The following is a 15,923-nucleotide window of genomic DNA, read 5'->3' as shown; positions in this document are numbered from 1 at the left end:
CCTGAAAATGCTGGTAGAAGGGTTATTAACCATTCCTTTTACTGTACTGTATCTTATGCAAACTGTAATCCCCTCTTATGAAAGTTAAGTGATTTTCTTTAAATTTAGAGCGACAGTGCGTTGCTCTTGAACTGAGTAAGAGCTAAGCACACTTGCCAAACAAATACCATGTCGGTTTATTTAGAAGACTGACAGGTTAGGTACCTTGTTAAAATCATACAATGAAAATCTTTGCTGTTGTCTCTAAAGGATTGGATTAAAACTTAAACTGAATATTACTTGTGAAAAATAACTGTCTGGGGTATACATCATTATTTTTCTTTGTTTCTACTTGATTAGCCCAATTCCATTGATGAGTTCAAATAACCATTCTCCTGAGTAAAACTTGCTCCTTTTTTTTTAACGCCTGCTATTAAAGAGAATCAGTTACCTATTTCAAATAAATAAGATCATGCCACTGTGGGTAATCTGATCAGCAAAAGTGATGAAAAATATGTTTTACAGTTCTTAAAAACATTTTTGGTCTGTTACTTAAGACATAATGAGAGGTTTTCTAGTTCTAATTGAAGTCCTTATGTATAGCTTATATAAAGTAGTAATAAAGTCCCTGTATATGCTTCTTTGGGTGTGGGGCTTTTTTGCTTTGGTTTTTCTTGTTGGTGTTTGTTTGCTTGGTTTTCTTAAAATACTTTCCATGGGTCTTAATTTTTTGCTTGAGTGATGTTTGTACTATTAAAATAGTTAATTTGAAATTCCAAATCCCAGACCCACTCTTTCTGCACAGCACAGTCAAATTTTGTTAATATTAGTGTAAATAAAAACCTCTTTTGGTCTATTATTAATAGAGCAGTAGCTTTTCTTGCAACCTCATTGTGACTTTTAAATTTTTAAAATTTTTGTTTTTCAGATATAAAGCCAGCTAATGTGTTCATTACAGCTACAGGGGTAGTAAAGCTTGGAGACCTTGGACTTGGTCGATTTTTCAGCTCCAAAACCACAGCTGCACATTCTTTAGGTAAGCTTTCTCTGAGGTACAGGTGTTGGGGAGGTGTTTTTTTTTTAACATGGTGGAAATACTGTGCCCACTCATGAGGAGGAAGAAAACAGCTAGGTCCAGCTAAAGCTTTTCTTAAATAATAAAAAAATAATGGTCAGCACCATGGACAAATAGAGAAAAGCTTAACACTGAGGTGTCACTTTCAGCAGTACAGCTTGTTGTTTCCCCCTCTCCCCCTTTTGTTTTAATCAGTTAATGTACATTCCTGGCTCAAAATAAGTCTTCATGACAGTAGTGTTTTCTAGAAATGCTAGGAAAAAATAAGACCAATAATACAGATGCATTTTTTTAAAATTCATTTGAACTTTAATCAGCGTTGAAAAGAATCTAGTAATTCTGTGTGCCTGTATGGGTAGCATTGATGACATGTTGGTCATATGCTTTGAAAGGGCTAACAGAAGAGCTTGCCTGTTTCAAGGTGGAGTTTCTCAATATAAGTTAAGTAAGTCAAGGGGAGATCAGAATTAGGCTTTATGAACCATAAAGACTTTAAAAACAAAACAAAAGCAAAACAAACAAACAAAAAATCCCAGAAAACTTATTTTTATAAGAATAGAAAAAAATTTCTGAAATGCCCCAGTTATTCTTTGCTAGCACATAAAAAATAACATTGTTAACTTTTTCCAAACAAAATTTTCATATAATTTGCATCTTTTGAGTGACATGTGAAGACTAGAATGATTAAGAAGCCTTTAGAGAAGAAAAAGTAAAAATTTGGCAGATATTTTAAGTGTAAATGTAGCAAATGGACAAATGACAGACTCTAAGAGGATCTCTGTAAAAAAGAAAAGCCTTGTAAATAGCGTAGCATCTGCTTTAAAGAGAAATGTAAGAATCGGTGTTTATAGTATGGTGATGTAGATTTTTTTTTTTAGCTAAGAAAAAAATTCTTTTCCCCTGCTGAAGTGGCTATGTTTAGTGGTTGCTGAATTCAAGCCTGTTCACTGACTGCAAAGGGTGTGAAATGAACTTTTAGACCCCTCAAGAGCGAGGCCATAGATGGCAGCATCCAGAATTGTCTCCTGTTCCTTGTAAAGGGTATTGAGGCAGGCAGAGCACCTTGAATACAGAAAGGTAAAATAAATTCAAATGCTGCACAGTGTGAATTTTTAACAAACGACAGTGACAATTCTGTAATTAGGCATTTGAATATTTTTTTATATATAACAAGAGTGCATGGTAAGGAAGATAATGTCTAAGAAAGCCAAGAATGGTTAAGTAATACTTACAATCCCTGTCTTAGGGCCATGAGAAGACACACAAAGAATTGTGTTTGCTCAGATGCTGATGTTTCTAATTAGACTATGAAATACCAGATTTCTTGGATTAAAATATGCCATATTTATTCCCAACTCGTGATATAGCTTTATTTAGATAGTCCCAGTTATCAGTACAGTGTGGAAAAAAGGAGAGGATTGATGTTCAGCATGTTTGTACCACATTTGAGGTGTGGGCAATACTAGTGTTAACAGCCCAAGAAAACTATTTTAGAAAGGAATTTTTTTATACGATCCTTACTTCCCTGTCTTCCAGAAAGCCTTCAGTCACTCTTTTGTGCTTTCCTATTTTTATCACATTTGGTGCATACTGATACTGGTGTAGTCAAAACCATGCGTTAATTGCTGATATCTTAGTAGATCTGAGGTGAAACTCAGGTGCAGATGTGCAATCTTGCATTAATAAAAAAGAGAGAGGAAGAGACAGAGGAGAAGCAGTGAGACCAGACTGGAAATGGGCTTGGGTTCCACATCGAAGTTCAGACATAACCCTAAAGTTCTGATAGTAGTTCATGGCACAGTGTGTTACATAAAGTGCTGATATTCGCGCTGCCATCATAGCCCAGTGGCCATCTCTGGCAGCACTGTGGAGATATTATTTGTCATAGTTGGGTCCTGCTACTGCCTGCAAATGGAAGAAGGATGTAAACGAGCAGTGTGAAGAGGGAGCTGCTCCTGGACTGTATTTGCAGGAAGCTGTAGATCCTAATCTGTGGGTAGGAGCACACGAAGAAGGCAGAAGTCTGTTTTGAGGGTGGGAGAGCTAGACTTTTGTTCTGAGACAGAAGTCAGGTAGTTAAAGATGAACAAACTGCTTCAGCCCTGTGTTATTTTGGATCATTGCAGGGGAATGGTTGCAAAGGGACTGAAATCTGAGCTAGAGTTAAAAACAGTGTAAAACCCCCAAGCCCTTTAAAGCTCATCTCTTACAAATACAAGAGTCATCCAGAGAGCGGTGGGGGTAGGGGGATGGAAGCTTTGTTTCTAATGTTGGGTGCTGTGTCTTGGTAGAGGAGCTGTTGGTTGGTTTTTTTTTCTTTTTTCCCCATCTCCTCTTTTCCCATTTCCTTCTTAATTATGACCTAATGTCAGAATTCAGCCTAGGAGAAAGGTTTTGTTCAGCTGTTAACTTAGGCTACAGTGGAGACAGTGACACACTGATTTATCATGTCACTAGCAGAGACCACTTTTTAAAATTAATTTCTCATGCAGTTTCTGTTGCTGGTTTTCCTGAAATGTCTTTCAAAGTTGTATCTTTTTATGATTCTATAAACCTTTGGTGCACAAACCCCAGTGAATTACAAACATATTATGTGTCACAATTTATACTTGTTTAGAGGCTTTATAAAAATTTCAGTAGCAAACTAGATTCAGGCTTTCAGAGATAAAGAAATGTATTAAAATTTTCATTAGCTGCAGCTTCTAACTGGTAATTATGGATAATACTGATTTAATTAGAGTACTTGCTGATGGTCCATTTGAAACAAATAAATACTGCACTGGACAGGATTTCTTAATGTTCTTAACTCTTTCTATACAGACTTATCAAAACAGTAGAATTTTCTACTGTGGCATGTATATAACTTTTTGAAAATAGGAAATCTTTCTTCCAAAAATGCAAAGGAAATGGAGGCATTTGGTACTGTTGATTCGATACAAACTTGACAAAATTTCTTGGTTTCAGAAGACTTTACATTAGAAAGGGGACGATGATCCAAGAAAGGCTTCTTACTCCTTTCCCTATGACTGTGTTAGGGGTTTTTTTGTTGTTGTTTTTAATGGCTGAATGCCAGGCCTTATGCTTTTTGATGAAACAGCAATTCTAAGGGCAGCTCATGGAAATGTGCATTTTTTTTATCTTTAGCAATTCAGTGGATTTAAGGATAGTCCATATATTAGTATTTCAATTACCAAAAAAAACCCAACCCCAAACCCAAAAAAACCAGTTCTCCAGTGTGGTTTTGCTAGAGGTCTGCACAGCATGCTGTCCAGGCAGAACATGATGTCTTGCAGGGCAAAAGAGCAGATCTGCAGTCTTAGGATGCTTGAAAGCAAAGGATCATATGTGTTGAATTCTGGTGTTTCTTCTGTGGTTTGACAGCTTCTGTCATTTCCATGGTACTCCTGTCCCCAGCACAGAGCTATGTTATGAGGGATTTGACTGTAAACTCATGCAGGTTGTGGGGAATAAAATACCTTGTAAAAATGTGTGCAAATACTCTCCTTTCCTCTTACATATGGTCTGTAACCCAGCAGAGGGTGTCAAAGCAAGTGCTGAGGTGGTGGTATGCAGCACCATTTTGCTGTGAATAGAATAAGCTCCACTTTCATACTCTTAACCAAACTGTTCTGAGAACCCACACCCTCAGTGTACAGGAAGGCTAGCAGAAAAATCTGCAGCTGATTCATTACAGTCATCAAAGAAGCTGTATTAAACCAGCTCTTATTGTATGTACAAAACCCTGAGATCTTTTACAGTAGTTTGAAAGCTGAAGGTAAATTATTGTGCTGTTACAATGCTACATTATAAAATAACCCAAGATATCTATAGATTGATTTCTGCAGTTAGACTATTTGCATAACATAGGCTAGGTTGCAGAATTACTTTGGATAAGTGCAGTATTTTAGGTCCCATATCTGTGGTTGAAGATGAGCCTATGACTTAGAAATCTCCTACACCTATATTAAAATAAATAAGTAAAAAACAAATTATAGTTATGGAGAATTTTTTGTGTCAGTGGTTGGTTACCCTCGCTGGTCCATAACTGCAGCTTATTTGTAGCTTTGTCTGTCTTCAGCATCAGCCATTCACCTTGTTATGCACTTGCATGTTGTATTGAACTCTGTATTATAACTGTGATCTCATGAAGTCATTCATAAACCATATTTTTTGATTACTTAAATAAATTGGGCCTTTTTTTTTTTTTTTTTTTTTTTTAAACTAAAGTCTTGTTTTGGAATTCTTCGAAAATCAGAAGAGTTACTGAAGTGATTTTAGCCCACTTCCTGAACTCTGGTAGTTATGTATTCCAATGCATGGAATGTCAATAATAATTATATGGCCTTTTTGAAAACTAGTCTATTAAATACCTGCATTAGGCATTACATTGTTTTGTATAAGTAGTATTAATATTTACCAGGCAGATTTTTCTCCCAGCTTAAAAATGCTTGATAGTACTTAGAGCTAGTTACTGTATTTCATTCAGCTCCTTGATGCATTGTTGGTTTTTAAGTGAACACGTTCTCCTCTAACTCAGCTGCAGTGTGAGTTATGTGTTTATGCAGGTAATAAGACGGACTGTTTATGTCATAACTCCCTTTTTCATAATAGTTTCTTTTCCTCTGATCCTTCAGATCCAGCTTTCTGCCCCTAATAGCCACCATTTCCATTATGTCTGTTGCCTCTCCCAATAGTAGAAGGCTTGCATAAAGAAAACACTTTCTGGATCTGCGGCATCTTTAAAGGGAGGGAGTTCCAGAGCAGGAGCAGATTCTGAGGAAGCAGTTTACTTGACCTAGGCCATTTTCAAGGATATTACTGTTCAGACCTGCAGGTTATCCAAGATGTGCAAATGCAGTGAACAGAATGCTAAAGTTACAGATTTTGTTCTTAAAAACAGAGGCACCTTAATATGTTACGTCTTTGTCTTGTATTATCCCACTTCTGTGTCTCCAGATGAGTAAAGAAAATCACATGTCTTTACAGTATTGTGATGCTGTATTTCACTTAACAGAAATAAAAATAATGTAATGAAATGTTACATGAAATGTAACATATGATCACATCTGGTAGTTGCTTGCCAGCAGTACAGCTATGTACCAAGGTTGCTCACCGTTTTAAAGAATTGTTGCAATGCCTTCAGTAGTTCCTGAATGTCAGAATAATGAATCTTTTCTGTCATGTTCTGTTAAAAACAGTTTACAAGTAGTAATGATGTCTAGATCTTCAAGTTGTTTTTGTGATTCAATGACTAACATAACTGTAATTTCAATTCCTTTCACTTGTTGGTCATTGGGGTCTTCAGGTTGTATTGCAGTTAAGGTGTTACACTAGGCTAAATGCTGTAAAATGATAGCATTTTTTCTCCTTTTCACTATCATCAATCTTTCACAGTCATATCAGACCCCTAACGTATCAGCAGGCTTCCCAGAGCTACTGGTTAAAATTACCTTTGCTTTTGGTAAACTCTGAACCTTCAAACCTCTGTTTTCAGCTGCCCCCTGTGGATTCTGTGAAGCCTCTTTCTGGCACGTTACTCACTACCAGCTATTTACGTGATGTCTCAGAGTAGCAAAGGCAGTGCTGCTGTAACCAGCTAAGAACCAGATTACTATTAAACTTGGTTTTTGTTGTTAGATGAATTCTGCCAACAAAGCATCAGAATACACTAAACCAGTGCATTAATCAATGGATTCAAAATACAGCTGAAAGTTTTCAGAGGTGTCCAAGCTCACAAGTCCTTGGGGTAAAAAAAAAAAAAAAACAAAAAAATTCAAGAGGGAAGTACAACAGTAAGAATAATAAAAATATGAAAGCTGTGTGATGCCAGATGTTGTTTAATTACAGTCTTCAATTTTAAGATAGCTGTCATTAAACACTCATTAAACTACTGCTGTTGATACATTAGAGTAACAGAGTTGCTTCTGGGTCTTCTGATGCTATTTTGGTGTTACACTCCACCCATCTGCGTGCCTATTCTTGCAGAGGGAAAAGACCTTCTTGACCATTACTCTGTGGTGGGTGAATACAGACATCCCATGAGAGTAAATGGTTTTCACAATACTCCATCATTTTGAGTTGCCTTTCCCCAGCCTTTCTCCTTTTAAGCTTTTGACCTCAGTTCAGAGCTGCAGTGATTCCTCAGGCCAGTGCGAAGGGAGCCTCTGGGGAAAGGGGCTGCGGCACCCTCTGGTCTCCCAGGGCTGGAAGTCTCTCCCAAAATATTTAGGGGGCCAAATGCATTGTAGGATGCAATATGGGACCTCTGTCCTTTCCATATCCATTGTAGAAGCACATTCTCAGTTTATATTAATTTGGAATTTTGTTTTCAATATTGTTTGCCAAGAAGATGAATTGAAATTATGGGTTACCAGCAGCAGTGGCCTGACGTGGGATAAGGTGATACTGGGTTTCCCAATCCCAGCTGGGCCTTTCAAGTAGGAAAGTACTGCTCCAACCCTCCACACCTTTTTCTTCCCCCTTTGTCCCTAAGAAAGTGTGACATAGTTTGAGATGTCAGCCTTTCTAAAAGATAGGGCACATTGTCAAAGCAAACCCCTTAACTTTTGGAAATGATTAGAGTAAAATTATTAATCTGATTAATTAAAGCTATTATTAACCTGATTATTCAGATTTGGAATTACTTACCTATTCCCTATATCTCCATTTCCCATATCATACAGAAATGAATTCTGAATAGATAAGGCTAGTTCAGAAGTGTGGGAGTGATATTAGATTTTTGTGTTAAGTAAAATAGTGTGAGGTTCATACTCTTAGTTTTCGTAGTTTGCAGTGAGAATGCTGATTTTAATCTCTGGCTGTGTTGCAAGATGTTTAGTCTCAAAATAAGGTCAACCTGTATTGAATTGACAGAATTCAGTTGGTTTTCATCATCAGGATTCAGTGTTTAAGAAAATATTTCACACAAATTTGAAGTAAAAATCTACATAGATATGTAACTCTTTGCTGTTAGGCAGTCATTTTGGGGGGATATAAGGAAAAAGTTCAGAGACAATGCACCAAAATTGCCACTACTGTTATTTTTCATAGCTTCTCTTTTTGTTGATCTGTCACATATGAACCCATCACTTAGATACTATTTTTTTTTAATGGCTTTTTTTACAGAGCTGAAAATTCTCAGAATTTCTGTCTTCCAAGTGACTTGTGACACAGATGGGTAGGGTCTAATTAAAATAAAGGGGAGAGATGTCCTTGGGTATCCAATGTAAATTTGCTCTGGGACAGTCCTAGTAAATGCTGCTTTTCAAGAGCAGACGTCTCCAGAGCCCACAGCTCTGAGGCAGGATTAAGCTAGGACAGCCACAGATTAGGGAGCTGAAAAGTCCTTGCAGAGTCTAGTCCTGCAGCAGATGGCCGAGTCGCTCATAGGAGCCTCGGCTTCTTCTGGGCTCACGGGTTTTCCTGCCTTCCTCTTTGGGAAGCTGAAGATACTGGATTTCAGGCTTAATTTTAGTTTCAGATATTCAAACTAAATTGTGTTTATTAGTTTCAAAAGCATATTTTTCAGATTAGGATAGTCTCAAAGGAAGAACAGACAACTCAAAAAAAAAAAAAGAATTCAAGCAGATAATGGAAGAGAATTTCTAGCTGTTGTTATTTCCAGCCACAGTGGTAACAGTTTGGAAAGGAGTGGGGATGTGTGTGTGTGCATGTAGTATGTTCCCTTGGTTTTCTGCAGAAGAAAGTAATTGCTTTCAAGCTTCTTTAAAAGCAAAAGTCGGAAGTATTCTACAACTGAATAATTCTGGTAATTAGATATCAGTAGTGAAAATAAAGCTGTATTGGATGAAATAGATATCTAATTAATGTATATTTCTAGCAAACTGAAGAGTCATAAGTATGAATTGAAATTATATGTGTAGCAAAATGAGAAATATAGAAGATGCAAAATGTTTTTCAGCCAGAAAAATGTACTTTTACAACTATATAACAACAGAAATTTTCATTCAAAAATACTTGTGTATTTATTGCAGTTGGTACACCTTATTATATGTCTCCAGAGAGAATACATGAAAATGGTTACAACTTCAAATCTGACATCTGGTCTCTAGGCTGTCTTCTGTATGAGGTAATATTGATATATACAGTGAACTTAATAATACTGTTGTGCTCCACCCGTGCCCCTCCTCCCCCCACCCCCACCCCCTGCCCGTCCTAATGTATTAAGTTCTGTTTTAGGATCTATTTCTATATTTTTGTTGTTTGTGTGTAGCATTGTGGAAAAGCTACTTTTCAGCTATTATGCCTGTTTTTAATATTAGCAGTAAGAACTCTTCAGCATGTGAAATACTCTCTGTGTGTTGCTCAAGAGTTGCCTTTTACTGGGCTTGCTACAAAGATTTTACAGCAATTTGTTGAAGATTGGCCATAACTGAAGGATTAATAAATGAATAATGGCAAGCATATGTAAAATTGTTCTAGGTATTTTAATGGCCTATGCTGATTATGTGATTTTGGTAATAAATGCATTGAGAAATAGTAGGACTGACTTGAGTATGCAACTAATGCTTTCAAAAACTGCAATATAGTTATCAGAAGTAAAAAACTAATTAAAAAAAAGGGTTACTGTGTCCTTATTACTACTAGTCTAGCTTGGATTAACTCTGAAGATAATGACTTCTGTTGCACAGACATGTAATTTTTCTACCCTTTCTTCTCCTCCAATTGGTTAAACTGTAGTTATTGGTTAATTTCTGTATTCATATAGTCAAGATGGGTAGGTGATACATAATTTTAAACGATACTGTATTCTGAGAAAATAAAGATATAGGGCAAATTGAAATGGAGGCGAATGAAGGTGTGAAGAACAGGTAGGCTTCTAAGGCAACTATATCTTCAAGGTTCTTTGCATATCATTTCTTGATCAAAAGACTAAACACTTGTGTTGAAGGATGCTGGAAAAAAAAATTCATTCCATCAGCAGTGGCAGTGAAGTCTTTCTAGTCATGTTCCAGATAAAAATATACCCAACTCACTCTTCATTTATCTACAAGCCACCTGCCTCAGTGAGTCAGCAGAACTAATTTAACACATACTCAGTAGGATCGGCACCTCCTGTTATTTTAGGATTTTGTAGAAAACATTGTCTGCCTGTTAAAGTTGTGTGTTACTACTAGGTGAATTGTCTCCAGTAATGGTAGTTCACATTCTATCACTAACATGTTGCTTTAAATATTAAAAGGGCAAATAGGTACATTGCAATTCTGCAGAGCTTACAGATCTATGTATAGCTGTTGCTTCTAAATCTTGGGGACAATTCACAGGAATGAAGTCTGATACTTGATATCAAGTATTTGGAAGTTTAAATCCTGAACTGAAACCTAATCCCATATTGGGATTCCTTAGTACTGACCATGGCAAGTGCCATTAATTTCAGTGCTTTACTTTACACACTTGCACAAGCAGGAGCCTGAAGATAGCATAAAGGTAGATAAGGATTTTTTAGTATTACTACCCCTCATTGGTTTTCTTGGGAATTTTTTAGATCTGGAAACAAACAAGTAAAACCCTTGAATAACTTATTATTATATAAAATAAACATATTTTAAGGTTAATTTTTCTTCTGTGTTACATGAATAAAATTACTGGATAGAAATCAATAGGACTTTTCTAAAGAAGGCTTGGGGGTTTTTTTGAGCTTGCTGGTTTGATGCTGGTATAGTATGTTAAACATCTATGGGAATATTAAACTTTTCTTTGATCTGATAAGTAATTTCAGAATAGCTAAATATCTTAATTCCGTTGATTAACTCAGCATCTTTAAATACCATTCTCCTTTTATTTATTTTAGAAGTTTTACCAGGATAGTATTAAGTTGATATGGTGTTGTGTTTGGGTTTTTTTTCCTTATTGGAAGAATAAAGTAATTATTAGGATACTTACTGTTGATATATGTTATATAGCTATAGTATATGGCAGTGTCTTCAACTATAGCTTTTAAATTTTTCTTAGAGGTACATTTATCCCATTTAGTTAATTCTGCAGCATACCAGATGTTTGTGGTGGGTGGGGTTTTTTTGTTGTTGTTGATCATCGAGATGTAATTTTGAAATTTTAGATATAGTAAACTCAAAATACATGCTTAGCATTTTTCTCTTTTTTTTTTTTTTAATTATTTGAAAGTGGTTATTTAAGGTTCTTTAAGACATGTGTATACTAATGCATGATATTTTTATTATCCGTGCAGTTTTCTGCTGGGTGTCTTTTTGTGATATGTCTATTGCTTGCAGTTTAGCATGTTTTATTATATTGACTTCATGTTGGTATGTGTTCGTATGTGCTCTGGATTCTCTCCAGCTTAATTGGAGAAAAGCCGTGGCATGTTTATCACTTCTCAGTAAATGCTTAATTGCTGCTAAACTCTTTTCAGTTATGTTTTAATTTAAGTTTAGACTAATTTGCTCTAATGTATGTTGTTTTTAAAAATTATTATTTCTAACCTATATTACAGTTTATTATTCAATGCTAACTATGTGGCCAGTAAGATTTTTAAAAGTCTATTTTAAAGTCTGATTTTTTTAGAGCCCCAGGTATTTCTGAAACCTCAAAAACACTACCACTGGAGTTTTAATTGATATGCAACAAAGTAGACTTTACTAATTAAAATCAAGATGCTGTGCTTTTGCTACATGGACCTTTACATGGAAAAGTAGGTCTTACACATTTCCTTTTATTGTTCAGCGTAGCAATTGCATCCTTACAGGGTTGTAGGTTGGTGGCTTACAGTTCAAAAAAAAAAAAAAAAAAAAAAAAGAAGGAAAAAAAAAGAGAGAGAGAGCTGCCACCAGCCCCGAAGACAGACAGTGGGCTTTCGTCCCTCAGACACCCCCAGAATACTAATCAGGAAAGTCAGACCCTGGAGGTCAGGGAGCAAGTCAATCATTCTAGCGATCGTCTCAGTGTGGAGGATCAAATTAGCCTGAAAAATTCAGCTGCTGGGAGGAGAGGGCGAGCAGCTGTCAGGGGCAGCAGCGAGATGCACTAATGAACCAGATGAATAGTGCAAAAGCTTGAAAATAAAAACAGGACAGTTGACATTTTTCATCTGTCAAAGCAGGAGATGCATGAAAATATAGTATTCCTGTTTTAACTCCTTAGGGGACATTCAGAATTTTTTTAACACTCCGCAGTCTTCAAACAAAAGTACTTTTTAATGAACACCTGGAGTACGAAAATTAGTATCTTTGCATTTATTTAGAATTTCTGCATGCATACAAACCCTGCAGTTGATTATTCTCTCTCTCTTTTTTTTTTTCTTTTCTTTTTTGGTCTTTAGCTTGCATTTTTAACATTCTTTTTAAGGTAAGAGACAATGTCATGTAAATCCAAAAATTAACGTTTTGGTAATACAGAATATTTGGGAGGAGTATAGGATGGAACTGTAGTATAGTATTTGTTTTGGGAGCTTTAAGAGTATTTTTTCTTACTTGACAGTAATATGGAAAAGTACTGAACCACTTGAGAGCATTTTAATCAGATATAAAGTAAATGTAAGAGAATTTTGGTAATTTTCTTCATTCATTTTCCCCCAATGATATTGGTGCTTAGACATGAAAGAGTTAAAGAGCTATCTGGAAGACCACAAGACAGATGAGAGCCATTTTCAGCTTGTCCTGTCCCTGCTGAAACTCACTGAGTAGCACAGCATGGACTAGCGTGTTTCACACACACTCTGCCTGTCTGGGGAATGTACACATTGTCCTTCCAAAATCAAACTTATTAGCACATGTAGAAAAGGGTGACTGACTTTGGGGCACCACTGCACACAAAGCAGCATTCGTGCTGCTGCGGTTCAAAGACTTAGAAGGCTTTGAACAGAATGGAGAGATTTTAAATGAATTTTTAAATTTGTAATCCTGCTAACCATAGCATTTGTCTCCACCTTAAATGTCAAGTTGTAACACTGTCTGGAAATAAAGCCTAGGTTTACTAATGCTGGTTTTAAGCTGGTGATTTATATAAGTGCTCTCCAACAGATAATCTTATATAGTTGTGGGTGCCACTTCTGATGACATTTTGGGATATTTTTTTTAAAGCATTTTTAATAACGTGCTGAATTATGAAGTTTTTGGGGTTGTGTTTGTTGGGTTTTTTTGGAAGTATAGACGTTACCTCTAGTTTTCTTGCCTTAAAAAAAACACCCAACTGTATCAAAGTCTAGTGTAATAGCTATGGAAGGTTACAAAATCTACTACTGTTATCCAGCATTTTCAACATATGGTATTGCTTTAGATCAGGTAATGTTTTCAAATAAATTATATATTTTCTTACTACATTGTGGGTTGGGGGGGGGGTGTCTCCCTTGTGGTGCAAGGACTCTCCACACTCACAGCAGTATCGGAAACTACTCAGTTTCTCCTCATACTCTATTAATAAAACTTTAATGGTATACAATTCAAATATCGCAATATAAGGATTGTGACAGGTATGACTGTACGACATAGAATAAGTACACACACTGATTACAGTAATAGTTTTGGAACTTCTGTTTTTAGCACTGTCGCACTTGTAAGCAGGGAATCAAAAGTCGTTAAAAATCACTTGATATGTTAGTATTACAGGTTTTATGACAAAACAGGTTTACTTAAAAACACAAAAGAAAACTGTACATTCTCTTTAAACAGATGGCTGCACTGCAGAGTCCCTTTTACGGTGATAAAATGAATTTGTACTCCCTGTGCAAGAAGATAGAACAGTGTGACTACCCACCTCTCCCTTCAGATCACTATTCAGAGGAAGTAAGTAATTTTCCTTTTTATGGGCTAGATCCTCAGTTTATGTAAGCTGGCACACTTCCAGGGAAGTAAATGAACTTGTGCGATTTCATGTTATTTGCAGATTATGCCCGTAAGTGTTTGCTTGTTGAACTTGCTCAAGTGTTCTTGTCAAAACAAGTCTCTGATACGATTTTAAGTTTGGGGGGATTAATGATGGAAACCTCATACTGTTAGCTTCTTAATTTCATTGAGCTTCCTTGCAAGTATGACAAAATGCTTTCCCAGAATGCACAATGATATGTTCCACATGCCAGAATGGGATTGAGCCTTACATCTATAGTATGCTTTTCTAAAAGCACAACTATACAAGTTTATGTTGCACAGTAAATTAGTGCACTAGGCTTGTTTCTCTAGGGGCTTGCATTAAAATAGATACAATGTAACTCTCTAGTAAAAATGAATTGTTTAGTTCCCATTTGTCTGCATTATAAAACTGCAATGTGCTGTTTGATACAATTGAGTGGCAGTTCTTTGCAAGAAAGGGTGGTTCTTGACAACACTAATAGTAAATTTCAGAGAAATATAGGCAGACATAATATAATTGAATTTGAACAATATACTCATGCATATCGCAGCAGTATTTGTTTTAAGCTGATAGGTAACAGTACTGTCATTAATGCATTTAAGGGGGAGTACTTGCTTTTTTAAGCTCTAAAATGAGAAGAAACTAACTAAAATAAATATTTTTCTTAGTGTGAGTAACAGAATGAAAAAATATAAATGATTGCTTGTTAATGTTCTGAGATGCCAGTTTTGCAATACTTTCCCACTTTGAAAAGAACAGGACAAACTGATCGAAGCTGTAAACCAAAGAACACGTATTAGTAACCAATTCTAATTGAATTCAGCCTCCATGAATTAAAGATACTTTGAAAACACAAATAAACATGAGCACTGAAATAATTTTAATAAACATAAAGCATTGCGCAATTTTATTTATAGCATAGGGGTTGTAATTCTGAACCTTAAATTTTTTTACATTCAAAGACAGTTACTGGACTATTAATAAAAGATTACTGCCCACTATTTTGTTTTGTTTTGTATTTATAGTGACAATTTTTCCCCTCTTATAAAACAAGCTGGACTTAAAAGGATAATCAGTGACATTACAAAGGATGAAATAATGATCTATTGTGTAATTTATACACTACACCTTTTTGTGGGGTTTGCAATTAGTCATTTTACTGTGGCCATTTTTAATTATTATTTATTGTAGCCTATATGGCAGTTCATATAACCAACTTCAGAACTGGAGGCCTAGAAATACAGTAGGGTGTGAACAATAATGCAAAATGATAGCAAGAATGTCAGGGGCCGTTCTTTGTTGTGTCATTCATGCTGTCTTCCTTTTTCCATGAAGCACATGAATATTTCACATATCTGCATCCTCATCCTCTATTCTTCTTGACTAATTTTCAGACTGTCTGAATTTGCATTTCACATGGTAGCTGATTAGGAGATGCCGAGTGCAGCAGCGAAGCCTCAGCAGGCGGTTTCCATGGTGACCTTCAGCAGGATTTTAATGATGATACCACTAGTGGTTCGTTGAAGTTGGCCTGCCTGCAGGGCTACTTCACTGCAGCTAAGAGTGAAGTTGGATAAGCGGATTCCCAGCCAAGGGGCAAATATCAAAGTCTGGCCCAGATAGAAGGTCTAAGAGTTTGGATGGGGAAAGAGATTCCACCTTTTACTTACATCTGTATAGTTTCTAGCGTTGAAAACATGCAAAGCACAACATGTTAGGCTTTCTTTATTTCAAAGCAGATGCGTACTTCTGCACCTTGGATGAACCAGTTATTTGCAAAATACACATAAGTTATTTTAAAACATGAGAGAATCAGAGCTATGATAGGTATCAAGATAGGCATGAAAACAGTTACTTAGAAGTAATCAACTATGGAGACTGTAATGGGAACATTTTTTATGTTCTGATATGAAGACTTGTGTCTTCACTAAGGTACATGGAAAAATAGATATGTTAATCAGTTATTGCAGCAAAATAGACCTTTTTTTACTTGTATGAAAAAATACTGTGGTGGCATGAACTATAAAAACCAGAAACAAACAAGTGT

At 36.0% G+C, this 15,923-nt stretch overlaps 1 protein-coding gene across 4 annotated transcripts in view; it reads left to right on the top strand.

Annotated features, from left to right (window-relative positions):
• NEK7 (NIMA related kinase 7) overlaps positions 1-15,923 on the top strand; it is a 93,149-nt gene that overhangs the window by 57,908 nt on the left and 19,318 nt on the right. For all 4 annotated transcript variants that reach the window (XM_075038878.1, XM_075038875.1, XM_075038879.1 and 1 more), the window contains 3 exons: positions 908-1,015; positions 9,049-9,143; positions 13,699-13,812. In XM_075038878.1, the coding sequence (XP_074894979.1) occupies positions 908-1,015; positions 9,049-9,143; positions 13,699-13,812 (317 nt within the window). The remainder of the gene's footprint in view (positions 1-907; positions 1,016-9,048; positions 9,144-13,698; positions 13,813-15,923) is intronic.

This window comes from Buteo buteo, chromosome 10, assembly GCF_964188355.1.
Source record: "Buteo buteo chromosome 10, bButBut1.hap1.1, whole genome shotgun sequence".
NCBI lineage: Eukaryota > Metazoa > Chordata > Aves > Accipitriformes > Accipitridae > Buteo > Buteo buteo.
This window is presented reverse-complemented; position numbering and strand designations above follow the sequence as displayed.